Below are 27,479 nucleotides of genomic sequence, written 5' to 3' on the forward strand. Positions count from 1 at the left end.
CCATAAAAATGCAAAACGCATAAAAAAAGCACCAAAAACACGTGTGCAAAAACGCAAACCGCACCGCAAGAAGCATTGCAGAACCCGATGAAACGCAAACCGCACAGGCGTGAACCTACAGTTCTGCAGAGAAACCAATCAACTTCCAGGTTTCATTGCCAAAGCCTAATTGCACAAACTGAAGCTAGAAGCTGATTGGCTACCATGCAGAAGTGCTGTCCAGGCTGAGGGTTGCAGGGTTTTGTTCGTTTCTGCTCTCGCTGAATAAAGTTTATTGAGGAGAAAAAAACATAACATCCCCGTGCAAGCAGGAAGCAGAGGCGGAGGCGGGGTCACAGAGCGGAGGGGCGGGGCTACAGCTGCTTGGGAAGCTCAGGCTGAGCCTGTTCAGGGTGACACTCCTGAAAGCGGGTCACTGAGGGGGGGGAACAGTGAGCCAGACACCCACCACTGGGGGCCTCTGTGGAAGGGTGAGTGTGCCGGGGGGCTTCCCATATGGGGCTATAAACCACAGTATGGGTGAGGGGTGCTACAGGTCCCAGGGTGGGTGAGGGGTTCTGCAGGTCCCAGGGTTGGGTGAGGGGTGCTACAGGTCCCAGGGTGGGTGAGGGGTTCTGCAGGTCTCAGGGTGGGTGAGGGGTGCTGCAGGTCCCAGGGTGGGTGCTGCAGTTCCCAGGGTTGGGTGAGGGGTGCTGCAGGTCCCAGGGTTGGGTGAGGGGTGCTACAGGTCCCAGGGTGGGTGAGGGGTTCTGCAGGTCCCAGGGTGGGTGAGGGGTACTACAGGTCTCAGAGTGGGTGAGGGGTGCTACAGGTCCCAAATAGGGTGAGGGGTACTACAGGTCCCAAATAGGGTGAGGGGTACTACAGGTCCCGGGGTGGGTGAGGGGTAGTGCAGGTCCCGGGGTGGGTGAGGGGTAGTGCAGGTCCCGGGGTGGGTGAGGGGTAGTGTCGATCCCAGGGTGGGTGAGGGGTAGTGCCGATCCCAGGGTGGGTGAGGGGTAGTGCCGGTCCCAGGGTGGGTGAGGGGTAGTGCCGGTCCCAGGGAGGGTGAAGGGTGCTACAGGTGCCAGGGTGGGCGAGGGGTGCCGCAGGTGCCAGGGTGGGCGAGGGGTGCTCCAGGCCCCAGGGTGTATTGTTGCGGTCAGTCTTGGTGTTCAGAAGGGGCTGAGCTGGAATTTTCCCGTGGTCGGTATCGGTGGGTTCGGTTGTTGCCGCCTTTCGGCTCAGGATGTCGGGGAGTCATGTGATCTCTGTGCTGACCCCCTGTGTGTGTGATGTCGGGGAGTCATGTGATCTCTGTGCTGACCCCCTGTGTGTGTGATGTCGGGGAGTCATGTGATCTCTGTGCTGACCCCCTGTGTGTGTGAGATGTCGGGGAGTCATGTGATCTCTGTGCTGACCACCTGTGTGTGTGATGTTGGGGAGTCGTGATCTCTGTGCTGACCCCCTGTGTGTGTGAGATGTCGGGGAGTCATGTGATCTCTGTGCTGACCCCCTGTGTGTGTGTTTGTGTGTGAGATGTCGGGGAGTCATGTGATCTCTGTGCTGACCCCCTGTGTGTGTGATGTTGGGGAGTCATGTGATCTCTGTGCTGACCCCCTGTGTGTGTGTGAGATGTCGGGGAGTCATGTGATCTCTGTGCTGACCCCCTGTGTGTGTGTGAGATGTCGGGGAGTCATGTGATCTCTGTGCTGACCCCCTGTGTGTGTGATGTCAGGGAGTCATGTGATCTCTGTGCTGACCCCCTGTGTGTGTGATGTCGGGGAGTCATGTGATCTCTGTGCTGACCCCCCTGTGTGTATGATGTCGGGGAGTCATGTGATCTCTGTGCTGACCCCCTGTGTGTGTGATGTCGGGGAGTCATGTGATCTCTGTGCTGACCCCCTGTGTGTGTGATGTCGGGGAGTCATGTGATCTCTGTGCTGACCCCCTGTGTGTGTGATGTCGGGGAGTCATGTGATCTCTGTGCTGACCCCCTGTGTGTGTGATGTCGGGGAGTCATGTGATCTCTGTGCTGATCCCCTGTGTGTGAGATGTCGGGGAGTCATGTGATCTCTGTGCTGACCCCCTGTGTGTGTGAGATGTTGGGGAGTCATGTGATCTCTGTGCTGACCCCCTGTGTGTGAGATGTCGGGGAGTCATGTGATCTCTGTGCTGACCCCCTGTGTGTGTGTGTGAGATGTCGGGGAGTCATGTGATCTCTGTGCTGACCCCCTGTGTGTGTGATGTCAGGGAGTCATGTGATCTCTGTGCTGACCCCCTGTGTGTGTGATGTCGGGGAGTCATGTGATCTCTGTGCTGACCCCCTGTGTGTGTGATGTCGGGGAGTCATGTGATCTCTGTGCTGACCCCCTGTGTGTGTGATGTCGGGGAGTCATGTGATCTCTGTGCTGACCCCCTGTGTGTGTGTGTGATGTCGGGGAGTCATGTGATCTCTGTGCTGACCCCCTGTGTGTGTGTGTGATGTCGGGGAGTCATGTGATCTCTGTGCTGACCCCCCTGTGTGTGTGTGTGATGTCGGGGAGTCATGTGATCTCTGTGCTGACCCCCTGTGTGTATGTGATGTCGGGGAGTCATGTGATCTCTGTGCTGACCCCCTGTGTGTGTGTGTGATGTCGGGGAGTCATGTGATCTCTGTGCTGACCCCCTGTGTGTGTGATGTCGGGGAGTCATGTGATCTCTGTGCTGACCCCCTGTGTGTGTGATGTCGGGGAGTCATGTGATCTCTGTGCTGACCCCCTGTGTGTGTGTGTGAGATGTCGGGGAGTCATGTGATCTCTGTGCTGACCCCCTGTGTGTGTGATGCGGGGAGTCATGTGATCTCTGTGCTGACCCCCTGTGTGTGTGATGTCGGGGAGTCATGTGATCTCTGTGCTGACCCCCTGTGTGTGTGATGTCGGGGAGTCATGTGATCTCTGTGCTGACCCCCTGTGTGTGTGATGTCGGGGAGTCATGTGATCTCTGTGCTGACCCCCTGTGTGTGTGATGTCGGGGAGTCATGTGATCTCTGTGCTGACCCCCTGTGTGTGTGATGTCGGGGAGTCATGTGATCTCTGTGCTGACCCCCCCCTGTGTGTGAGATGTCGGGGAGTCATGTGATCTCTGTGCTGACCCCCTGTGTGTGAGATGTCGGGGAGTCATGTGATCTCTGTGCTGACCCCCTGTGTGTGTGATGTCGGGGAGTCATGTGATCTCTGTGCTGACCCCCCCCTGTGTGTGAGATGTCGGGGAGTCATGTGATCTCTGTGCTGACCCCCTGTGTGTGTGATGTCGGGGAGTCATGTGATCTCTGTGCTGACCCCCTGTGTGTGTGTGATGTCGGGGAGTCATGTGATCTCTGTGCTGACCCCCCTGTGTGTGTGTGATGTCGGGGAGTCATGTGATCTCTGTGCTGACCCCCCTGTGTGTGTGTGATGTCGGGGAGTCATGTGATCTCTGTGCTGACCCCCTGTATGTGTGTGATGTCGGGGAGTCATGTGATCTCTGTGCTGACCCCCCTGTGTGTGTGATGTCGGTGAGTCATGTGATCTCTGTGCTGACCCCCCTGTGTGTGTGATGTCGGGGAATCGTGATCTCTGTGCTGACCCCCTGTGTGTGTTCTCAGGTCATGGCATCCCGAGGGTCCGGCACGTCCTTGTCCCGGAGGAATTATCGGCTGTCTACGGAACCGGAGAAGACGAAGGTGACAGGTGATGAAACTCTGCTACATGGACCGACTCTCAGGGGCCGATCCTGGATAGCACATGCTATGGACCGACTCTCAGGGGCCGATCCTGCATAGCACATGCTATGGACCGACTCTCAGGGGCCGATCCTGGATAGCACATGCCATGGACCGACTCTCAGGGGCCGATCCTGGATAGCACATGCTATGGACCGACTCTCAGGGGCCGATCCTGGATAGCACATGCTATGGACCGACTCTCAGGGGCCGATCCTGGATAGTACATGCTATGGACTGACTCTCAGGGGCCGATCCTGGATAGCACATGCTATGGACCGACTCTCAGGGGCCGATCCTGGATAGTACATGCTATGGACCGACTCTCAGGTGCCGATCCTGGATAGCACATGCTATGGACCTACTCTCAGGGGCCGATCCTGGATAGCACATGCTATGGACCGACTCTCAGGGGCCGATCCTGGATAGCACATGCTATGGACCGACTCTCAGGGGCCGATCCTGGATAGCACATGCTATGGACCGACTCTCAGGGGCCGATCCTGGATAGCACATGCTATGGACCGACTCTCAGGGGCCGATCCTGGATAGCACATGCCGTGGACCGACTCTCAGGGGCCGATCCTGGATAGCACATGCTATGGACTGACTCTCGGGCCGATCCTGGATAGCACATGCTATGGACCGACTCTCGGGCCGATCCTGGATAACACATGCTATGGACTGACTCTCAGGGGCCAATCCTTAATAAAGCATCCTATGGATCGTCTCCTAGGGGCCGATCCTGGATTTTGTGTCCTTTGGATGGGCTCCCAGGGGCTGATCCTACATAATGCATCTTGTTGACTGACTCTCAAGGGCCAATCCTGGATATTGTATTTTATGCATGGATACTCAGGGGCCGTTTGTTGATTGCACATCCTATGAACCGACTTTCAGGGGCTGATTCTGCATAGTGTGTCCTATGGGCTGACCCTCGGGGGCTGTTCCTTGATGTTATATCCAATGGAGCGACCCGGGGGCCGATCCTGGATATTATATCTGATAGACAAACTCTCAGGGGGTCAGCCCTGGATAAAGCATCCTATGGACTGACTCTCAGGGGCCACTCCTGGATATTGTATCGTATGGACCAACTCTCAGGGGGTCAGCCCTGGATAAAGCATCCTATGGGCCGACTCTCGGGCTGATCCTGGATATTGTAGCCTGTGGACCGACTCTCGGACATCAATCCTGGATAGTTGACTTGTTGCAATTTAGAGAAAATTGGCGGATAAGTTGATTGGAGCAGATTTATGAAAAGGAGGAATTATTGACATTGTGATACACACAACCTGCTATCTATTACTATTCTGTTGTCATGGAAACTGTCTTTTTTCTTTGATTAAATAAAGAATTTGAAAAAAAAACTAGAAAAATACAAATGTCAGCCTTTTTGAAAATACGCCTCCATATACGCCTGGCTGCATCTGCTGAGCCGTGACACCTTTATAGGAAGCGCCCCCACGAGTCACTATTGCAGGAAGTGTTTCTGGTGACACCTTTAGCAGGAAGAGTACCTGCATCTCTGGTGTCACCTGTGCAGGAAGTGCTCCTGTGTTTCTTGTTTAGGAGGTGTATCCTCCTCTGTGGTGTCATTGTTGAAAGAAGTGTCCTTGCATGTCACGTGCCACCATTACAGGGAAGTGTCCCCACATCTCTGGTGTTCCTTTGTATCTGGTGTCACCTTTGCAGGAACTGTTCCTGTGCCTCTGGTCTCACTGTTGCAGGTAGTGTCCCTGTATCTCTGGTGTCATCTGTGCAGGAAATGGATCTCCATCACATCTTTATCACATTTGCAGGAAGTGCTCCTGCATCCTTTGTGTCCCCATTGCTGTAGGTGATGCGCCTCTATGGTGTCACCATTCCAAGAAGTGTTCCTGTGTCTCTTGTGTCACCGTTACAGGAAGTGTCCCTGTGTCTCTTGTGTCGTCATTGCAGAAAGTGGCTCTTGTGTCACCTCTGCAGGACGTGGCCCTTTGTCTCTGCTGTCACCATTACAGGAAGTGTCTCTTGTGTCATCATTACAGGAAGTCTCCCTGTGTCTCCGGTGTCACCATTATGGGAAGTGTGTCTTGGTGACACCAGAGACACAGGGTCACTTCCTGTAACAGTGACACGAGACACTTCCCGTAATGGCGACACCAGAGACACGGTCACTTCCTGTAATGGTGACACCAGAGACACAGAGTCACTTCCTGTAATGGTGACAGCAGAGACAAAGGGACACGTCCTGCAGAGGTGACACGAGCCACTTTCTGCGATGGCGACACAAGAGACACTTCCTGTAACGGTGACACGAGAGACACTTCCCATAATGGTGACACCAGAGACACAGGGACACTTCCCATAATGGCGACACCAGAGACACGGTCACTTCCTGTAATGGTGACACCAGAGACACAGAGTCACTTCCTGTAATGGTGACAGCAGAGACAAAGGGACACGTCCTGCAGAGGTGACACGAGCCACTTTCTGCGATGGCGACACAAGAGACACTTCCTGTAACGGTGACACGAGAGACACTTCCCATAATGGTGACACCAGAGACACAGGGTCACTTCCTGTAATGGTGACAGCAGAGACAAAGGGACACGTCCTGCAGAGGTGACACAAGAGCCACTTTCTGCAATGGCGACACAAGAGCCACTTCTTGTAACGGTGACACAAGAGACACTTCCCGTAATGGTGACACCAGAGACACAGGGTCACTTCCTGTAACGGTGACACATTACAGGAAATGTTTTCTGAGAGTGAGGATTCGCATTCAGGGTCTCAAAAAACAAAAAATCAGCCCCAACCAGTTAGTTGAGCGCACAGAGAACCCCCCCCCCCCCCCCCCCCGATGTCACCTGCCGGTCGGAGTCCATTGATGTACACAGTTCCCGATCATTTCATTGTTTGTGCGATCCTTCAATCCGAGGTGCTGACAACCCATAATAGACATTCCTGATGGGAAATTATCTTTCAAAATAAATGGACGGGCAGCACAATCACATCATATATTGTTCATTATTCTTTTAGTTATAATTGACGGCACACACAGACTATACATTGTAACGTTGGGATCTCATGGGGTTCTCAGCCTGGTTTGGGGCTCATTCAGTGATACCAGGAGCTGTGTTGGTGATATTTCCTCTCTGTTCCAGGAATTGTGAACGAGCGGCTCCTGAGTCAGTATCTGCACCGCATATTCCCGGGGAATGATGGCGCTCAGCATGGTGCTGCATACAGGTAAACCCAGGCGCTGCCGCATGATGACGTCATTCATTGCTGCTTCCTGGACTGTCAGTTACACGGGGAGGCAGAATCTTGTTTTATACCCAACAGGATTTTGGGCAAATTATTATATTTGAGGTATTTGTCTAATTCTGGTAAATACAATTATATTATCCATCCTTCCTCTCCTTCTGCCCATCCCCCCATCCCATCCATCCCATCCCTCCATCCCACGGTTTCTCTCTCCTCCCTTACCTTCTTCCTTGTGTGTCTTTTTCTCTCTCCCCCCTTCTCTCTCGCGCCCCCCTTCTCTCTCGCACCCCCCTTCTCTCTCGCCCCCCCTTCTCTCTCGCCCCCCCTTCTCTCTCGCCCCCCTTCTCTCTCGCCCCCCCTTCTCTCTCGCCCCCCCTTCTCTCTCACCCCCCTTCTCTCCCCCTTTTCTCTCACCCCCCCCTTCTCTCCCCCTTTTCTCTCACCCCCCCCCTTCTCTCCCCCTTTTCTCTCACCCCCCCTTCTCGCTCTCTCGCTCTCACGCTCTCTCGCTCTCACGCTCTCTCGCGCTCTCTCACGCTCTCTCGCGCTCTCCCCCCTTCTCTCTCGCGCGCTCCCCCCTTCTCTCTCTCTCTCGCGCCCTCCCCCCTTCTCTCTCTCTCTCGCGCCCTCCCCCCTTCTCTCTCGCGCCCTCCCCCCTTCTCTCTCTCTCTCGCGCCCTCCCCCCTTCTCTCTCTCTCTCGCGCCCTCCCCCCTTCTCTCTCTCTCTCGCGCCCTCCCCCCTTCTCTCTCTCTCTCGCGCCCTCCCCCCTTCTCTCTCTCTCTCGCGCCCTCCCCCCTTCTCTCTCTCTCGCGCCCTCCCCCCTTCTCTCTCTCTCTCGCGCCCTCCCCCCTTCTCTCTCTCTCTCTCTCGCGCCCTCCCCCCTTCTCTCTCTCTCTCGCGCCCTCCCCCCTTCTCTCTCTCTCTCTCTCGCGCCCTCCCCCCTTCTCTCTCTCTCTCGCGCCCTCCCCCCTTCTCTCTCTCTCTCTCTCGCGCCCTCCCCCCTTCTCTCTCTCTCTCTCTCGCGCCCTCCCCCTTCTCTCTCTCGCGCCCTCCCCCCTTCTCTCTCTCGCGCCCTCCCCCCTTCTCTCTCTCTCTCTCTCGCGCCCTCCCCCCTTCTCTCTCTCTCTCTCTCGCGCCCTCCCCCCTTCTCTCTCTCTCTCTCTCGCGCCCTCCCCCCTTCTCTCTCTCTCTCTCTCGCGCCCTCCCCCCTTCTCTCTCTCTCTCTCTCGCGCCCTCCCCCCTTCTCTCTCTCTCTCTCTCGCGCCCTCCCCCCTTCTCTCTCTCTCTCTCGCGCCCTCCCCCCTTCTCTCTCTCTCTCGCGCCTCCCCCCTTCTCTCTCTCTCTCGCGCCCTCCCCCCTTCTCTCTCTCTCTCGCGCCCTCCCCCCCTCTCTCTCTCTCGCGCCCTCCCCCCTTCTCCTCTCTCGCTCACTCTCCCCCCTCTCTCCCACCCCCCTTTCTCTCTCGCTCACTCTCTCCCACCCCCCTTTCTCTCTCGCTCACTCTCTCCCACCCCCTTTCTCTCTCGCTCACTCTCTCCCACCCCCCTTTCTCTCTCGCTCACTCTCTCCCACCCCCCTTTCTCTCTCGCTCACTCTCTCCCACCCCCCTTTCTCTCTCGCTCACTCTCTCCCACCCCCCTTTCTTTCTCACACCCCCCTTTCTCTCCCCCCTCTCTCCCCCCCCCTTTCTCTCTCGCTCACTCTCTCCCACCCCCCTTTCTTTCTCACACCCCCCCTCTCTCTCCCCCTTTCTCTCTCTCGCTCTCTCACACCCCCCTTTCTCTCTCTCGCTCGCTCTCTCACACCCCCCTTTCTCTCTCTCGCTCGCTCTCTCACACCCCTTTATCTCTTTCACACACCCCTCCCCCTCTCCCCCCTCTCTATCCTCTCTCCCCCCTCTCTCCCCCCCCCTCTCTCTCTCCCCCCTTCTCTCTCTCCCCCCTTTCTCTCTCCCCCCTTCTCTCTCTCCCCCCTTTCTCTCTCCCCCCCTTCTCTCTCTCCCCCCTTTCTCTCTCCTCCCTTCCCTTCTTTTCTGTGTGTCTTTCTATTTTCCTCTCCTCTCTCCCCCTGCCCCATTTCTTTCTGAGTGTCTTTTTCTCTTTCTCTGCATGCACTGTCCTCCCTCTCGCCTTTGCCCTCTTCTCCCTTCCCTTCTTCTGTGCATCGCTTGCTTTTTTTTATTCTCTCTCCCGCATTCTGTGCATTCTTTCTTTTCTCGCACACTCTCCTCTCTCTGGGCACTCTTTCTCTCTTTCTCCTCCCTCTTGCTCTTTCTCTGTGTGCTCTCTCTCCTCCTGTGTGCTCTCTCTGCCTTTCTCTTTTTCCTCCATCTTGCTTTTTCTCTGTGTGCGCGCTCTCCTCCTGCTTGCTGTCTCTTCCTTTTCTCTCTCTCTTCTCCCTCTCACGGTCTCTCTCCTTCTGTGTGCTCTCTCTTCCTTTCTCCCCCCTCTTGCTCTTTCTCTGTGTGCTCTCTCTCCTACCTCTCATGCTTTGTCCTCCTGCATACTCTTTTCCTTTCTCTTTCTCCTCCTTCTCGCTCTCTCTCCTCCCTCTCACACTCTTTCTTTTTCCTGTGTGCTCGCTCTTCCTTTCTCTTTCTCCTCCATCTTGCTCTTTTTATATGTGCTCTCTCTCTCTCTCTCTCTCCTCCCTCTCACTCTTTCTCTGTGCGCGCTCTCTCTCCCCCCTCTCGCGCGCTCTCTCTGTGCGTGCTCTCTCTCCCCCCTCTCGCGCGCTCTCTCTGTGCGCGCTCTCTCTCCCCCCTCTCGCGCGCTCTCTCTGTGCGCGCTCTCTCTCCCCCCTCTCGCGCGCTCTCTCTGTGCGCGCTCTCTCCCCCCCCTCTCGCGCGCTCTCTCTCTCCCCCCTTGCGCGCTCTCTCTCTGTGCGCGCTCTCTCTCCCCCCTCTCGCGCGCGCTCTCTCTGTGCGCGCTCTCTCTCCCCCTCTCGCGCGCGCTCTCTCTGTGCGCGCTCTCTCTCCCCCTCTCGCGCGCTCTCTCTGTGCGCGCTCTCTCTCCCCCCTCTCGCGCGCTCTCTCTGTGCGCGCTCTCTCCCCCCTCTCGCGCGCTCTCTCTGTGCGCGCTCTCTCTCCCCCCTCTCGCGCGCTCTCTCTGTGCGCGCTCTCTCTCCCCCCTCTCGCGCGCTCTCTCTGCGCGCTCTCTCTCCCCCCTCTCGCGCGCTCTCTCTGTGCGCGCTCTCTCTCCCCCTCTCGCGCGCTCTCTCTGTGCGCGCTCTCTCTCCCCCCTCTCGCGTGCTCTCTCTGTGCGCGCTCTCTCTCTGTGTGCGCTCTCTCTGTGTGCGCTCTCTCTGTGTGCGCTCTCTCTCCCCCCTCTCGCGCGCTCTCTCTGTGCGCGCTCTCTCTCCCCCCTCTCGCGCGCTCTCTCTGTGCGCGCTCTCTCCCCCCTCTCGCGCGCTCTCTCTGTGCGCGCTCTCTCCCCCCTCTCGCGCGCTCTCTCTGTGCGCGCTCTCTCTCCCCCTCTCGCGCGCTCTCTCTGTGCGCGCTCTCTCTCTGTGCGCGCTCTCTCTCCTCCCTCGCGCGCTCTCTCTCCTCCCTCGCGCGCTCTCTCTGTGCGCGCTCTCTCTCCTCCCTCGCGCGCGCTCTCTCTCCCCCCTCTCGCGCTCTCTCTCTGTGTGCGCTCTCTCTGTGTGCGCTCTCTCTGTGTGCGCTCTCTCTGTGTGCGCTCTCTCTGTGTGCGCTCTCTCTGTGTGCGCTCTCTCTCCCCCCTCTCGCGCGCTCTCTCTGTGCGCGCTCTCTCTCCCCCCTCTCGCGCGCTCTCTCTGTGCGCGCTCTCTCCCCCCTCTCGCGCGCTCTCTCTGTGCGCGCTCTCTCTCCCCCTCTCGCGCGCTCTCTCTGTGCGCGCTCTCTCTCCCCCCTTGCGCGCTCTCTCTCTGTGCGCGCTCTCTCTCCCCCCTTGCGCGCTCTCTCTCTGTGCGCGCTCTCTCTCCCCCCTTGCGCGCTCTCTCTCTGTGCGCGCTCTCTCTCCTCCCTCGCGCGCTCTCTCTCTGTGCGCGCTCTCTCTCCTCCCTCGCGCGCTCTCTCTCTGTGCGCGCTCTCTCTCCTCCCTCGCGCGCTCTCTCTCTGTGCGCGCTCTCTCCTCCCTCGCGCGCTCTATCTGTACGCGCTCTCTCTCCTCCCTTGCGCGCTCTCTCTCTGTGCGCGCTCTCTCTCCTCCCTCGCGCGCTCTATCTGTACGCGCTCTCTCTCCTCCCTCGCGCGCTCTCTCTGTGCGCGCGCTCTCTCCTCCCTCGCGCGCTCTCTCTCCTCCCTCGCGCGCTCTCTCCTCCCTCGCGTGCTCTCTCCTCCCTCGCGCGCTCTCGCTCCTCCCTCGCGCGCGCTCTCTCTCTGCGCGCTCTCTCTCCTCCCTCGCGCGCTCTCTCTCCTCCCTCGCGCGCTCTCAATCTGCGTGCGCTCTCTCTGCGCGCTCTCTCTCCTCCCTCGCACGCTCTCTCTCTGCGCGCTCTCTCTCTGCGCGCTCTCTCTCCTCCCTCGCGCGCTCTCTCTCTGCGCGCTCTCTCTCTGCGCGCTCTCTTTCCTCCCTCGCGCGCTCTCTCTCTGCGGGCGCTCTCTCTCCTCCCTCGCGCGCTCTCTCTCCTCCCTCGCGCGCTCTCTCTCTGCGGGCGCTCTCTCTCCTCCCTCGCGCGCTCTCTCTCCTCCCTCGCGCGCTCTCTCTCTGCGGGCGCGCTCTCTCCTCCCTCGCGCGCGCTCTCTCTCTGCGGGCGCGCTCTCTCCTCCCTCGCGCGCTCTCTCTGTGCGGGCGCTCTCTCCTCCCTCGCGCGCTCTCTCCTCCCTCGCGCTCTCTCCTCCCTCGCGCGCTCTCTCTGTGCGGGCGCTCTCTCCTCCCTCGCGCGCTCTCTGTGTGCGGGCGCTCTCTCCTCCCTCGCGCGCTCTCTGTGTGCGGGCGCTCTCTCCTCCCTCGCGCGCTCTCTGTGTGCGGGCGCTCTCTCCTCCCTCGCGCGCTCTCTGTGTGCGGGCGCTCTCTCCTCCCTCGCGCGCTCTCTGTGTGCGGGCGCTCTCTCCTCCCTCGCGCGCTCTCTGTGTGCGGGCGCTCTCTCCTCCCTCGCGCGCTCTCTGTGTGCGGGCGCTCTCTCCTCCCTCGCGCGCTCTCTGTGTGCGGGCGCTCTCTCCTCCCTCGCGCGCTCTCTGTGTGCGGGCGCTCTCTCCTCCCTCGCGCGCTCTCTCTGTGCGGGCGCTCTCTCCTCCCTCGCGCGCTCTCTCTGTGCGGGCGCTCTCTCCTCCCTCGCGCGCTCTCTCTGTGCGGGCGCTCTCTCCTCCCTCGCGCGCTCTCTCTGTGCGGGCGCTCTCTCCTCCCTCGCGCGCTCTCTCTGTGCGGGCGCTCTCTCCTCCCTCGCGCGCTCTCTCTGTGCGGGCCGCTCTCTCCTCCCTCGCGCGCTCTCTCTGTGCGGGCGCTCTCTCCTCCCTCGCGCGCTCTCTCTGCGGGCGCTCTCTCCTCCCTCTCGCTCTCTCTCTCTGCGGGCGCTCTCTCCCCCCTCTCGCTCTTTCTCCCCCCTCTCGCTCTTTCTCCCCCCTCTCGCTCTTTCTCCCCCCTCTCGCTCTTTCTCCCCCCTCTCGCTCTTTCTCCCCCCTCTCGCTCTTTCTCCCCCCTCTCGCTCTTTCTCCCCCCTCTCGCTCTTTCTCCCCCCTCTCGCTCTCTCTCCCCCCCTCTCGCTCTCTCTCCCCCCTCTCGCTCTCTCTCCCCCTCTCGCTCTCCCTCCCCCTCTCGCTCTCTCCCTCCCCCTCTCTCTCCCCCCTCTCGCTCTCTCCCCCCCCCTCTCGCTCTCTCCCCCCCTCTCGCTCTCTCTCCCCCCTCTCGCTCTCTCTCCCCCCTCTCGCTCTCTCTCCCCCCCTCTCGCTCTCTCTCGCGCCCACCCCCCTTCTCTCTCTCTCTGCGCCCTCCCCCCTTCTCTCTCTCTCTCGCGCCCTCCCCCTTCTCTCTCTCTCTCGCGCCCTCCCCCCTTCTCTCTCTCTCTCGCGCCCTCCCCCCCTCTCTCTCTCTCTCGCGCCCTCCCCCCTCTCTCTCTCTCTCGCGCCCTCCCCCCTTCTCCTCTCTCGCTCACTCTCCCCCCTCTCTCCCACCCCCCTTTCTCTCTCGCTCACTCTCTCCCACCCCCCTTTCTCTCTCGCTCACTCTCTCCCACCCCCCTTTCTCTCTCGCTCACTCTCTCCCACCCCCCTTTCTCTCTCGCTCACTCTCTCCCACCCCCCTTTCTCTCTCGCTCACTCTCTCCCACCCCCCTTTCTCTCTCACACCCCCCTTTCTCTCCCCCCTCTCTCCCCCCCCCCTTTCTCTCTCGCTCACTCTCTCCCACCCCCCTTTCTTTCTCACACCCCCCCTCTCTCTCCCCCTTTCTCTCGCTCGCTCTCTCACACCCCCCTTTCTCTCTCTCGCTCGCTCTCTCACACCCCTTTATCTCTTTCACACACCCCTCCCCCTCTCCCCCCTCTCTATCCTCTCTCCCCCCTCTCTCCCCTCCCCCTCTCCCCCCCCCCTCTCCCCTCCCCCTCTCCCCCCCCTCTCTCTCTCCCCCCTTCTCTCTCTCCCCCCTTTCTCTCTCCTCCCTTCCCTTCTTTTCTGTGTGTCTTTCTATTTTCCTCTCCTCTCTCCCCCTGCCCCATTTCTTTCTGAGTGTCTTTTTCTCTTTCTCTGCATGCACTCTCCTCCCTCTCGCCTTTGCCCTCTTCTCCCTTCCCTTCTTCTGTGCATCGCTTGCTTTTTTTTATTCTCTCTCCCGCATTCTGTGCATTCTTTCTTTTCTCGCACACTCTCCTCTCTCTGGGCACTCTTTCTCTCTTTCTCCTCCCTCTTGCTCTTTCTCTGTGTGCTCTCTCTCCTCCTGTGTGCTCTCTCTGCCTTTCTCTTTTTCCTCCATCTTGCTTTTTCTCTGTGTGCGCGCTCTCCTCCTGCTTGCTGTCTCTTCCTTTTCTCTCTCTCTTCTCCCTCTCACGTTCTCTCTCTCCTTCTGTGTGCTCTCTCTTCCTTTCTCCCCCCTCTTGCTCTTTCTCTGTGTGCTCTCTCTCCTACCTCTCATGCTTTGTCCTCCTGCATACTCTTTTCCTTTCTCTTTCTCCTCCTTCTCGCTCTCTCTCCTCCCTCTCACACTCTTTCTTTTTCCTGTGTGCTCGCTCTTCCTTTCTCTTTCTCCTCCATCTTGCTCTTTTTATATGTGCTCTCTCTCTCTCTCTCTCTCTCTCCTCCCTCTCACTCTTTCTCTGTGCGCGCTCTCTCTCCCCCCTCTCGCGCGCTCTCTCTGTGCGCGCTCTCTCCCCCCCCTCTCGCGCGCTCTCTCTCTCTCCCCCCTCTCGCGCGCGCTCTCTCTGTGCGCGCTCTCTCTCCCCCCTCTCGCGCGCGCTCTCTCTGTGCGCGCTCTCTCTCCCCCTCTCGCGCGCTCTCTCTGTGCGCGCTCTCTCTCCCCCCTCTCGCGCGCTCTCTCTGTGCGCGCTCTCTCTCCCCCCTCTCGCGCGCTCTCTCTGTGCGCGCTCTCTCTCCCCCTCTCGCGCGCTCTCTCTGTGCGCGCTCTCTCTCCCCCTCTCGCGCGCTCTCTCTGTGCGCGCTCTCTCTCCCCCTCTCGCGCGCTCTCTCTGTGCGCGCTCTCTCTCCCCCCTCTCGCGTGCTCTCTCTGTGCGCGCTCTCTCTCCCCCCTCTCGCGCTCTCTCTCTGTGCGCGCTCTCTCTGTGCGCGCTCTCTCTCCCCCTCTCGCGCGCTCTCTCTGTGCGCGCTCTCTCCCCCCTCTCGCGCGCTCTCTCTGTGCGCGCTCTCTCTCCCCCCTCTCGCGCGCTCTCTCTGTGCGCGCTCTCTCTCCCCCCTCTCGCGCGCTCTCTCTGTGCGCGCTCTCTCTCCCCCCTTGCGCGCTCTCTCTCCCCCCTTGCGCGCTCTCTCTCTGTGCGCGCTCTCTCTCCTCCCTCGCGCGCTCTATCTGTGCGCGCTCTCTCTCCTCCCTCGCGCTCTCTATCTGTGCGCGCTCTCTCTCCTCCCTCGTGCGCTCTCTCTGTGCGCGCTCTCTCTCCTCCCTCGCGCGCTCTCTCTCTGTGCGCGCTCTCTCTCCTCCCTCGCGCGCTCTATCTGTGCGCGCTCTCTCTCCTCCCTCGCGCGCTCTCTCTGTGCGCGTGCTCTCTCCTCCCTCGCGCGCTCTCTCTCCTCCCTCGCGCGCTCTCTCCTCCCTCGCGCTCTCTCTCCTCCCTCGCACGCGCTCTCTCTCTGCGCGCTCTCTCTCCTCCCTCGCGCGCTCTCTCTGCGCGCTCTCTCTCTGCGCGCTCTCTCTCCTCCCTCGCGCGCTCTCAATCTGCGCGCGCTCTCTCTGCGCGCTCTCTCTCCTCCCTCGCGCGCTCTCTCTCTGCGCGCTCTCTGCGCGCTCTCTCTCTGCGCGCTCTCTCTCCTCCCTCGCGCGCTCTCTCTCTGCGCGCTCTCTCTCTGCGCGCTCTCTCTCCTCCCTCGCGCGCTCTCTCTGCGGGCGCTCTCTCTCCTCCCTCGCGCGCTCTCTCTCTGCGGGCGCGCTCTCTCCTCCCTCGCGCGCTCTCTCTCTGCGGGCGCGCTCTCTCCTCCCTCGCGCGCTCTCTCTCTGCGGGCGCGCTCTCTCCTCCCTCGCGCGCTCTCTCTCTGCGGGCGCGCTCTCTCCTCCCTCGCGCGCTCTCTCTGTGCGGGCGCTCTCTCCTCCCTCGCGCTCTCTCTCTGTGCGGGCGCTCTCTCCTCCCTCGCGCGCTCTCTCTGTGCGGGCGCTCTCTCCTCCCTCGCGCGCTCTCTGTGTGCGGGCGCTCTCTCCTCCCTCGCGCGCTCTCTGTGTGCGGGCGCTCTCTCCTCCCTCGCGCGCTCTCTCCTCCCTCGCGCGCTCTCTCTGTGCGGGCGCTCTCTCCTCCCTCGCGCGCTCTCTCTGTGCGGGCGCTCTCTCCTCCCTCGCGCGCTCTCTCTGTGCGGGCGCTCTCTCCTCCCTCGCGCGCGCTCTCTGTGCGGGCGCTCTCTCCTCCCTCGCGCGCTCTCTCTGTGCGGGCGCTCTCTCCTCCCTCGCGCGCTCTCTCTGTGCGGGCGCTCTCTCCTCCCTCGCGCGCTCTCTCTGTGCGGGCGCTCTCTCCTCCCTCGCGCGCTCTCTCTGTGCGGGCGCTCTCTCCTCCCTCGCGCGCTCTCTCTGTGCGGGCGCTCTCTCCTCCCTCGCGCGCTCTCTCTGCGGGCGCTCTCTCCTCCCTCTCGCTCTCTCTCTCTGCGGGCGCTCTCTCCCCCCTCTCGCTCTTTCTCCCCCCTCTCGCTCTTTCTCCCCCCTCTCGCTCTTTCTCCCCCCTCTCGCTCTTTCTCCCCCCTCTCGCTCTCTCTCCCCCTCTCGCTCTCTCTCTCCCCCTCTCGCTCTCTCTCTCCCCCTCTCGCTCTCTCTCTCCCCCTCTCGCTCTCTCTCTCCCCCTCTCGCTCTCTCTCTCCCCCTCTCGCTCTCTCTCCCCCCTCTCGCTCTCTCTCCCCCCCTCTCGCTCTCTCTCCCCCCTCTCGCTCTCTCTCCCCCCTTCTCTCTCTCTCGCGCCCTCCCCCCTTCTCTCTCTCTCTCGCGCCCTCCCCCCTTCTCTCTCTCTCTCGCGCCCTCCCCCCTTCTCTCTCTCTCTCGCGCCCTCCCCCCTTCTCTCTCTCTCTCGCGCCCTTCTCTCTCTCTCTCGCGCCCTTCTCTCTCTCTCTCGCGCCCTCCCCCCTTCTCTCTCTCTCTCGCGCCCTTCTCTCTCTCTCTCGCGCCCTTCTCTCTCTCGCGCCCTCCCCCCTTCTCTCTCTCTCTCGCGCCCTCCCCCCTTCTCTCTCTCTCTCGCGCCCTCCCCCCTTCTCTCTCTCTCTCGCGCCCTCCCCCCCTCTCTCTCTCTCTCTCTCGCGCCCTCCCCCCTCTCTCTCTCTCTCTCTCGCGCCCTCCCCCCCTCTCTCTCTCTCTCTCGCCCCTCCCCCCCCTCTCTCTCGCGCCCTCCCCCCTTCTCCTCTCTCGCTCACTCTCCCCCCTCTCTCCCACCCCCCTTTCTCTCTCGCTCACTCTCTCCCACCCCCCTTTCTCTCTCGCTCACTCTCTCCCCACCCCCCTTTCTCTCTCGCTCACTCTCTCCACCCCCCTTTCTCTCTCGCTCACTCTCTCCCACCCCCCTTTCTCTCTCGCTCACTCTCTCCCACCCCCTTTCTTTCTCGCTCACTCTCTCCCCCCCCCTTTCTTTCTCGCTCACTCTCTCCCCCCCCCTTTCTCTCTCGCTCACTCTCTCCCACCCCCCTTTCTTTCTCACACCCCCCCTCTCTCTCCCCCTTTCTCTCTCTCGCTCTCTCACACCCCCCTTTCTCTCTCTCGCTCGCTCTCTCACACCCCCCTTTCTCTCGCTCGCTCTCTCACACCCCTTTATCTCTTTCACACACCCCTCCCCCTCTCCCCCCTCTCTATCCTCTCTCCCCCCTCTCTCCCCTCCCCCTCTCCCCCCCTCTCTCTCCCCCCCTCTCTCTCTCCCCCCTTCTCTCTCTCCCCCCTTCTCTCTCTCCCCCCTTTCTCTCTCTCCCCCCTTTCTCTCTCCTCCCTTCCCTTCTTTTCTGTGTGTCTTTCTATTTTCCTCTCCTCTCTCCCCCTGCCCCATTTCTTTCTGAGTGTCTTTTTCTCTTTCTCTGCATGCACTCTCCTCCCTCTCGCCTTTGCCCTCTTCTCCCTTCCCTTCTTCTGTGCATCTCTTGCTTTTTTTTATTCTCTCTCCCGCATTCTGTGCATTCTTTCTTTTCTCGCACACTCTCCTCTCTCTGGGCACTCTTTCTCTCTTTCTCCTCCCTCTTGCTCTTTCTCTGTGTGCGCGCTCTCCTCCTGCTTGCTGTCTCTTCCTTTTCTCTCTCTCTTCTCCCTCTCACGTTCTCTCTTTCCTTCTGTGTGCTCTCTCTTCCTTTCTCCCCCCTCTTGCTCTTTCTCTGTGTGCTCTCTCTCCTACCTCTCATGCTTTGTCCTCCTGCATACTCTTTTCCTTTCTCTTTCTCCTCCTTCTCGCTCTCTCTCCTCCCTCTCACACTCTTTCTTTTTCCTGTGTGCTCGCTCTTCCCTTTCTCTTTCTCCTCCATCTTGCTCTTTTTATATGTGCTCTCTCTCTCTCTCCTCCCTCTCACTCTTTCTCTGTGCGCGCTCTCTCTCCCCCCTCTCGCGCGCTCTCTCTGTGCGTGCTCTCTCTCCCCCCTCTCGCGCGCTCTCTCTGTGCGCGCTCTCTCTCCCCCCTCTCGCGCGCTCTCTCTGTGCGCGCTCTCTCTCCCCCCTCTCGCGCGCTCTCTCTGTGCGCGCTCTCTCTCCCCCCTCTCGCGCGCTCTCTCTCTGTGCGCGCTCTCTCTCCCCCCTCTCGCGCGCGCTCTCTCTGTGCGCTCTCTCTCCCCCCTCTCGCGCGCGCTCTCTCTGTGCGCGCTCTCTCTCCCCCTCTCGCGCGCTCTCTCTGTGCGCGCTCTCTCTCCCCCTCTCGCGCGCTCTCTCTGTGCGCGTTCTCTCTCCCCCCTCTCGCGCGCTCTCTCCGTGCGCGCTCTCTCTCCCCCCTCTCGCGCGCTCTCTCTGTGCGCGCTCTCTCTCCCCCTCTCGCGCGCTCTCTCTGTGCGCGCTCTCTCTGTGTGCGCTCTCTCTCCCCCTCTCGCGCGCTCTCTCTGTGCGCGCTCTCTCTCCCCCCTCTCGCGCGCTCTCTCTGTGCGCGCTCTCTCTCCCCCCTTGCGCGCTCTCTATCTGTGCGCGCTCTCTCTCTGTGCGCGCTCTCTCTCCTCCCTCGCGCGCTCTCTCTCTGTGCGCGCTCTCTCTCCTCCCTCGCGCGCTCTCTCTCTGTGCGCGCTCTCTCTCCTCCCTCGCGCGCTCTCTCTCTGCGCGCTCTCTCTCCTCCCTCGCGCGCTCTCTCTGTGCGCGCTCTCTCTCCTCCCTCGCGCGCTCTCTCTGTGCGCGTGCTCTCTCCTCCCTCGCGCGCTCTCTCTCCTCCCTCGCGCGCTCTCTCTGTGCGCGTGCTCTCTCCTCCCTCGCGCGCTCTCTCTCTGCGCGCTCTCTCTCCTCCCTCGCGCGCTCTCTCTGCGCCCTCTCTCTCCTCCCTCGCGCGCTCTCAATCTGCGCGCGCTCTCTGCGCGCTCTCTCTCCTCCCTCGCACGCTCTCTCTCTGCGCGCTCTCTCTCCTCCCTCGCACGCTCTCTCTGCGCGCTCTCTCTCCTCCCTCGCGCGCTCTATCTGTGCGCGCTCTCCTCCCTCGCGCGCTCTCTATCTGTGCGCGCTGTCTCTCCTCCCTCGCGCGCTCTCTCTCTGCGCGCTTTCTCTCCTCCCTCGCGCGCTCTCTCTCTGCGGGCGCTCTCTCTCCTCCCTCGCGCGCTCTCTCTCTGCGGGCGCTCTCTCTCCTCCCTCGCGCGCTCTCTCTGCGGGCGCTCTCTCTCCTCCCTCGCGCGCTCTCTCTGTGCGGGCGCTCTCTCCTCCCTCGCGCGCTCTCTCTGTGCGGGCGCTCTCTCCTCCCTCGCGCTCTCTCCTACCTCGCGCGCTCTCTCTGTGCGGGCGCTCTCTCCTCCCTCGCGCGCTCTCTCTGTGCGGGCGCTCTCTCCTCCCTCGCGCGCTCTCTGTGTGCGGGCGCTCTCTCCTCCCTCGCGTGCTCTCTCCTCCCTCGCGTGCTCTCTCCTCCCTCGCGTGCTCTCTCCTCCCTCGCGCGCTCTCTCTGTGTGGGCGCTCTCTCCTCCCTCGCGCCCTCTCTGTGCGGGCGCTCTCTCCTCCCTCGCGCGCTCTCTCTGTGCGGGCGCTCTCTCCTCCCTCGCGCGCTCTCTTTGTGCGGGCGCTCTCTCCTCCCTCGCGCGCTCTCTCTGTGCGGGCGCTCTCTCCTCCCTCGCGCGCTCTCTCTGCGGGCGCTCTCTCCTCCCTCTCGCTCTCTCTCTGCGGGCGCTCTCTCCCCCCTCTCGCTCTTTCTCCCCCCTCTCGCTCTCTCTCCCCCCTCTCGCTCTCTCTCCCCCCCTCTCGCTCTCTCTCCCCCCTCTCGCTCTCTCTCCCCCCTCTCGCTCTCTCTCCCCCCTCTCGCTCTCTCTCTCTCTGCGGGCGCGCTCTCCCCTCCCTCTCGCTCTCTCTCTCTCTGCGGGCGCGCTCTCCCCTCTCTCTCGCTCTCTCTCTCTCTGCGGGCGCGCTCTCCCCTCCCTCTCGCTTTCTCTCTCTCTGCGGGCGCGCTCTCCCCTCCCTCTCGCTCTCTCTCTCTCTGCGGGCGCGCTCTCCCCTCCCTCTCGCTCTCTCTCTGCGGGCGCGCTCTCCCCTCCCTCTCGCTCTCTCTGCGCACGCTCTCTCTCCTCCCTCTCGCTCTCTCTCTGCGCGTGCGCTCTCTCTCTGCGCGTGCGCTCTCTCTCTGCGCGTGCGCTCTCTCTCTGCGCGTGCGCTCTCTCCTCCCTCTCTCGCTCTCTCTCATCCATCTCGTGCTCTCTCTCTCTGTGCGCTCCCTCTCCTCCCTCTCGTGCTCTCTCTCCTCCCTCTCGTGCTCTCTCTCCTCCCTCTCGTGCTCTCTCTCCTCCCTCTCGTGCTCCCTCTCCTCCCTCTCGTGCTCCCTCTCGCTCTCTCTCTGTGCCCGCGCTCTCTCCTCCCTCTCGCGCTCTCTCTCTGTGCGCACTATCTCAGCACTCGTGTGCTCTCTTTCACTCTGCTCTCTCTGGATCTCTGCTCTCCTCCTTGCTCTCAGCTGAGCAAGAGGGAGGGGGATGGGGGCGGACAGACAGAGGGAGGCAGAGTAAGTCTGGCTGCTTTCTACGCCTCCCTCTATCTGCCCCTACCTACCCTTGCTCAGTGGGAGGAGTAAGACTGTTAACCCTGCAATTGCTGGGGTTAAAAGTTGGGCTTATAGACAGGGAAAGCAGCTTTCCATGCGTACCGTATATGCAGGCTCTGCTTATGCAGTGTGTTCACTGCACGGGCAGAGGGGGGCGTCTGAGCTGATTGCCAGGTTACCAGCTGACCGTTTTCACATCCTGCGCACCAGGTACAATCTGGCGGGATCCGGGGCAGCTCTCCCCACGATTCCTTGGTTCATTCGATTTAGAACTCATGTCAGTTTCTATTTCCCTCTGAAGAAACTGTTGCAAGTGGAGCAAAGAGACCTGCAACTGTTCCTGTGGTACTCACCATATGTACCAGTAATAAACTTGCTGGAGGAGCTTCAGCTGGATGACGCTGATTCCCCCCCCCCCCCCCCTTAGATGACTAGAACTGAGAAAAAGCATTTTCAAATTCCAATAATTCCGGGTCAGACAGTCATGTGACCTGATTCCGGGGGTGGGGACGCCAAGACTGCGAGCATCCACATGTCGCAGATTGTGATTGAGTGCGGAGAGGCGCTGAGTGTCACCACTCTTGGATTCCGCCCTCTGTCCAGAAATGACTGCCTGTGGCCAGCATATCATCACATCTATAAATACTCCACTTTATCCCCGCTCTCCCCTTACACAGAGGAGTCGCCCAGCTGCCGTGTGCGTGTCCCAGTGACACCCCTCGTGTCCCAGTGACACCCCTCGTGTCCCAGTGACACCCCTCGTGTCCCAGTGACACCCCTCGTGTCCCAGTGACACCCCTCATGTCCCATTAACCTCTTCCTGTCTGGGGACAAGAATAACAATCCTCCACACTCTGCTTTATTTAACTTTTTTTTTATTTTAGGAATAATTCTCTTTCTCTCACGAAAAAAAATAGTCATTTATAAGTCATACTATGTCGTCGGACCATCATCTAAACTCTCATTGGTTTAGAAAGAAGTAATTTAAATCTGACCTCTCAGTCTTGCACAATTGCGCTGGCATCCTTTCCTGAACTGAAATGACTTCCTTTGATTTCACGGCACACTGTGAGCTTCTCACAATGTGCATGAGAAGCTGCAGCAAGTCAGATAGAGCTCCGCCTCATTTCCTGGCTGAAGGATGTCCAACATCATCTAGCACTTTCCTCCTCAGCCTGATTGTCTCTGACCCACCTCTTTCATTTATTGGATATTAGTTCTGTCAATCATAGAGGCTCAGCATCACATGTGGGTGTTACTTATGCAAACACAGCCAGTCTAGGAACGCCCCTCTCCTCCAGACTGACACACACCCCTAGCTCTAGTGATGTCACTTAGTCTGTAGTAATGCAGGCCATACATGCTTTGAATTCCGAACGATTTTCGCTCTCTCTCCTCCCTCGGACGATTTTTCGCTCTGTTAGTGGGGCAATGGCATCGGCCGATTTTCGTGGTTCCTCCCCATTTCGTTTATTGGGCGTGCTGGAAAATTTGTGAAAAACAACCAATTTTCGAGATCATTGGTGGCAACATCGGATTACAGAACAAACGGCGTTTCGATTTTTGGATGAAAAATCATTTGGAATTCGAACCATGTATGGCCTGCATAAGGTATGTAATTATGTTTCCTAACCCCGGAAACCACTAAGCAACCTATTCCCTCCCTGGTTATATCTCGCCTTGACTATTGTAACTCCCTCCTCATTGGCCAACCTCATCGCAGGCTATCCCCTCTTCAGGCTATCATGAATGCTGCTGCCAGACTCCTCCACCTTACTAACCGTTCTGCATCTGCCACCCCTCTCTGCCAATCCCTCCACTGACCTCCAGTGTCCTCCATCCCTCTCTGCCAATCCCTCCACTGGCCTCCACTCAGTGTCCTCCACCCCTCTCTGCCAATCCCTCCACTGGCCTCCACTCAGTGTCCTCCACCCCTCTCTGCCAATCCCTCCACTGGCCTCCACTCAGTGTCCTCCATCCCTCTCTGCCAATCCCTCCACTGGCCTCCACTCAGTGTCCTCCATCCCTCTCTGCCAATCCCTCCACTGACCTCCACTCAGTGTCCTCCATCCCTCTCTGCCAATCCCTCCACTGACCTCCACTCAGTGTCCTCCATCCCTCTCTGCCAATCCCTCCACTGGCCTCCACTCAGTGTCCTCCACCCCTCTCTGCCAATCTCTCCACTCAGTGTCCTCCATCCCTCTCTGCCAATCCCTCCACTCAGTGTCCACCACCCCTCTCTGCCAATCCCTCCACTCAGTGTCCTCCATCCCTCTCTGCCAATCCCTCCACTCAGTGTCCACCATCCCTCTCTGCCAATCCCTCCAGTGGCCTCCACTCAGTGTCCTCCACCCCTCTCTGCCAATCCCTCCACTCAGTGTCCTCCACCCCTCTCTGCCAATCCCTCCACTCAGTGTCCTCCACCCCTCTCTGCCAATCCCTCCACTGGCTTCCCATTGCCCAACGGATAAAAATTTAAAACACTAGCAATAACATATAAAACCATTTATAACTCTGCCCCAAATTACATCACCGATCTTGTCTCCAAATATCACCCAAACCGTCTTCTCCGCTCCTCGCAAGACCTCCTGCTCTCTAGCTCCCTCGTCTCCTCCTCCCATGCTCTTCTCCAGAGCTTCCCCCGTCCTCTAGAACTCTCTACCCCAATTTATCAGACTATCCCCTACTCTGCTCACTTTTAGGTGAACTCTGAAAACCTCTCTCTTCAGGGAAGCCTATCCTGCCCTCAGCTAATACTGGAATCTTCTATTCCTCCTACCAGTCCATCCCCCACAGTTACCTTTTTGTACCACCAGCCCCTCCCTCCTAGATTGTAAGCTCCCAGGATCAGGCCCTCCTATCCCTCTTGTATTGAACTGTATTGTTGCTGTATTGTCTCCCGTTATATTGTAAAGTGCTGAGCAAACTGTTGGCGCCATAAATCCTGTATTATAATAATAATAATAATAATAATTATGTTTTATGTCACATTGTAGCACATTTAACAGTTATGCTTTCAGGGGACCTGTCAAAAGGGCTGTGGAGGGCAACTGCTGCCCTCCAGCTGTTGTGGAACTACATGTCCCATGAGGCATTGCAAGACTGGCAGTTACAAGCATGACTCCCAGAGGCAGGGGCATGATGGGGCCACAGTTGGCCGAGCCCTGCATAAAGTCGTAATAGAAGGTGTTCTATCAGAGCTCCCCTCTGGGCTGCCTGGGAGCCCCTGAACACAGCAAATCCCAACCTCTGTCTGGAGCCTGCACAGCCCACCAATGCATTGTGGGTGCCTCTTCATAGGCCACAGAGGAGCTGAAAGGCACAGAGTCTGAATTTTGGTAAGACGGGGGTGCATACTGATGGCCTTTGTCAACCCCCCCCCCCCATCGTGAGATTTTATATGTAATATTTACTTATTTTAGGCATTTATGTATTGCAGACAATTTAGGCAGCAGTTACATCCGTCCCTGCCACCAAAGAGCTTACAATCTAAGGTACCCGTCTCACATACATGCACAAGATAGGGCCAGATTAGGACTGTTTCAAAGCAGATCTCCTGCCTGTTTTAGGAAGGTTTTCATCAGTCCCTGTCTGCGTTTTGGAGAATTCAGGAAAAAACTGTTTTGGCCAGAGTTCCACTTTAGGAATATGTGGCTATTATCATCTAGAATTGTATTTTTCTGTTTTCCCTGAATTTGTAATCATCGTTTTTGTCATTGTCCAGCACGTGTAATCTACTTCGTTTAAGTTCTAGTCGGGCTTGTTGGCGTCGGGGCGCTGTTGTGTTTCTTTCATGCGTCACATGTCACCCCTGTGTTTTGTGCCCAGGAAACCCCTCACCTTCCAGAACCTGGAGGAGCGCTTGGATCGGTTGTTGTCTGCTGGGGAGTCCAGCGAGGATAACACAGGTGAGGAGACTCGCAGGACTGGATATGGAGATATTGTAGGGGGGGGGGGTTTGATTTATTTTGCTAGCTGTGGGGTTGGGGGGTCCAGGGTAGGATAGGAGGGGGAGTGCTGGGGGAAAGGGGATTTCGGGGTGCAGGAGGAGGGGAGGGGGAAAGTGCAGGTGGCCTAGAGTTCAGGGGTAGGCAGGTTGGCTGGTTGAGTCCAGGTTTCAGATGAGAGTTGGGGGGGGAGGGGAATTTTAAGGTGCAGGCTGAGTGGGAGGGTCTAGGGTTCAGATGGGATTTGGGTGGGGGGAATGCAGCGTGCGGGTGAAGGGTAAGAGTGAGAGAGAGTGCCTGCATGGGCGAATAAAAAAGGGTTTAAAAAGGCTGGGGAAAAGGAAGGGGGATTTCGGGGTGCAGAAGGAGGAGAGGAGGGTGAAAGTGCAGTTGGCCTGGAGTTCAGGGGTTGGGAGAGATGTTGATTAAGGTGCAAGTGGGAAGGGGGTAGATCCAGGGTTCAGATGGGGGGAATACAGTGTGCGTATGAAGAGTGGAAGAGTGCAGGCATGGAAGGTTCAGGCGAGGGTGGGGGGGATGAATTCGGGGTTCAGGCAGAGAGAGAGAAGGGGCAAAGTGCAGGTGGGGTGGAGTTCAGGGGTTCTGAGGGACGTTGATTAGGGTGCTAGTGGGAAGGGGGTAGAGAATACAGTGTACGGATGAAGACTAAGAGTGGGAGATTGTAGGCATGGAGGGCTCAGGCGAGGGTGGGGATGAACTCGGGGTTCAGGCAGAGGGAGAGAAGGGGCAAAGTGCAGGTGGAGTGGAGCCCAGGGTTCAGTTAGGGGTTGGGGAAGACTTTAGGGTGCAGGCGGAGAGCGGAGTGCGGGTGGAGGAGAGAAAGGTGAAGAGTGCAGACTGTGGGGAGTAGGACTCAGCTGAGGGTGGAGGAGGAATGAAATTAATTCTGGAAGGCAAGGGAGTTGAGGGTGCAGGTAGAGAGGAAGGGGTTCAGAGTTGAGATGAGGGTTGGGGAGGGGTACATGGAGTTCGGGTTGAGGTAGGGCAGCAAGGAGGTGCATGATGCAGATGGAGGATTGGGGAGGGGTACGTGGAGCTCGGGTTGAGGTAGGGCAGCAAGGAGGTGCATGACGCAGATGAGGGTTGGGGAGGGGTACATGGAGCTCGGGTTGAGGTAGGGCAGCAAGGAGGTGCATGACGCAGATGGGGGATTGGGGAGGGGTACATGGAGCTCGGGTTGAGGTAGGGCAGCAAGGAGGTGCATGATGCAGATGGGGGTTGGGGAGGGGTACGTGGAGCTCGGGTTGAGGCAGGGCAGCAAGGAGGTGCATGATGCAGATGGGGGATTGGGGAGGGGTACATGGAGCTCGGGTTGAGGCAGGGCAGCAAGGAGGTGCATGATGCAGTTGGGGGTGGATGGGTGGGAGGGAGGTGGTAGAAAAGGTGTCCAGGCAATGCCATTTTTGTATAACGACCACTGATCCAGAACACAGACCCGTGGACAGACTGGTCTGCCAGGCCAGAGAGGAATATACACAGTTTTGTCGCTTTATAATGTTATACGGTTATGTAAACTCGGGTGCTGGAAGACTGTGTGCTCAGCTCTCATTTTGAGGCGGATGGTTACCTTCAGACAGAGTAAAACTATTTAAGCGGGCGAGTATAAATCTTTCATAAATAATCTGCTGGGTTATAATTTTAGCGCTGACCATTCAGATTCTGGAATTGGCCCATAAATCCACAGGAAAGGTGCAGTAACCCTTAGCAACCGTTCATCTCTCACTGCATATCGCTAACTGAAATCTGATTTCTAATTGGTTATTAAAAGTGGTTTCTGCTTTCTCCGAGCTGCAGATCAGACGGCAGAGGGCCGCCTTGGACCCTCCACAGTGGTCCTGGACCACACCAGCGGATTTGAGGGGCTCTTATTGGTGGACGATGATCTCCTGGGGGTGAGTATAGTGCTCAGCGCTCCTGCCGGGCGGTACACACAGAGTACCAGCGCTGTTCACGGTGGTTGATGGTTTCTTCTTCCTGCAGGTTATTGGACACAGTAACTTCAGCTCCATCCGGGCCACAACCTGCGTGTTTAAAGGTGAGTGAAAAATAGAGGGGCTGCATTTGTTTTTGTTACAGAGAGGCGGTGCGGCATTCCGCTTTAACATGTAAAGGCCAACTCTGTACTGTAGCTTCATGGGAGAGAACCCCCCCCATTGTGGGAGGGGCAGAGACGCAAACTACTGCAGGGAAATCACCCCATTGTGGGAGGGGCAGAGACACAAACTACTGGGGGGAATCTGCATTGTGGGAGGGGCAGAGACACAAACTACTGCAGGGAAATCTCCCCATTGTGGGGGGGGCAGAGACACAAACTACTGTAGGAAATCTCCCCATTGTGGGAGGGGCAGAGACGCAAACTACTGCAGGGAAATCTCCCCATTGTGGGGGGGGCAGAGACACAAACTACTGTAGGAAATCTCCCCATTGTGGGAGGGGCAGAGACACAAACTACTGTAGGAAATCTCCCCATTGTGGGAGGGGCAGAGACGCAAACTACTGCAGGGAAATCTCCCCATTGTGGGGGGGGGGGGGGGCAGAGACACAAACTACTGTAGGAAATCTCCCCATTGTGGGAGGGGCAGAGACGCAAACTACTGGGGGGAAATCTCTGCATTGTGGGAGGGGCAGAGACGCAAACTACTGGGGGGAATCTCTGCATTGTGGGAGGGGCAGAGACGCAAACTACTGGGGGGAATCTCTGCATTGTGGGAGTGGGGGAGACACAGTGCTTCGAGGACATATCACCATTGTGGGAGGGGCAGAGATGCAAACTGCTACGGGGAAATCTCCCCATTGTGGGAGGGGCAGAGACGCAAACTACTGTAGGAAATCTCCCCA

At 59.1% G+C, this 27,479-nt stretch overlaps 1 protein-coding gene across 1 annotated transcript; it reads left to right on the top strand.

The window, feature by feature from the left end:
• Positions 1 to 334: 334 nt before the first annotated feature.
• On the top strand, positions 335 to 26,684 carry LOC149427681 (E3 ubiquitin-protein ligase RNF123-like). Its single transcript, XM_089667779.1, has 6 exons — positions 335 to 470; positions 3,605 to 3,689; positions 6,871 to 6,955; positions 24,502 to 24,581; positions 26,436 to 26,533; positions 26,622 to 26,684. The coding sequence occupies exons 2-6, from the start codon at positions 3,608 to 3,610 to the stop codon at positions 26,682 to 26,684; spliced, it is 408 nt and encodes a 135-aa protein (XP_089523905.1). The 5' UTR covers positions 335 to 470; positions 3,605 to 3,607.
• The last annotated feature ends 795 nt before the right edge of the window (positions 26,685 to 27,479 follow it).

The sequence above is a fragment of the Staurois parvus genome, unplaced genomic scaffold (genome assembly GCF_062004578.1).
Source record: "Staurois parvus isolate SC_StPar_1 unplaced genomic scaffold, SC_StPar_1.0 ptg003584l, whole genome shotgun sequence".
Taxonomy (NCBI): Eukaryota; Metazoa; Chordata; class Amphibia; order Anura; family Ranidae; genus Staurois; species Staurois parvus.

Bases quoted from the DNA above. Each gene is read 5' to 3' on its own strand.
- LOC149427681 (XM_089667779.1), top strand. From the start codon at position 3,608: ATGGCATCCCGAGGGTCCGGCACGTCCTTGTCCCGGAGGAATTATCGG. The intron at 24,582-26,435 runs GTGAGGAGACTC...TCCGAGCTGCAG, and splicing joins GTCCAGCGAGGATAACACAG to ATCAGACGGCAGAGGGCCGC. The intron at 26,534-26,621 runs GTGAGTATAGTG...TTCTTCCTGCAG, and splicing joins TGGACGATGATCTCCTGGGG to GTTATTGGACACAGTAACTT.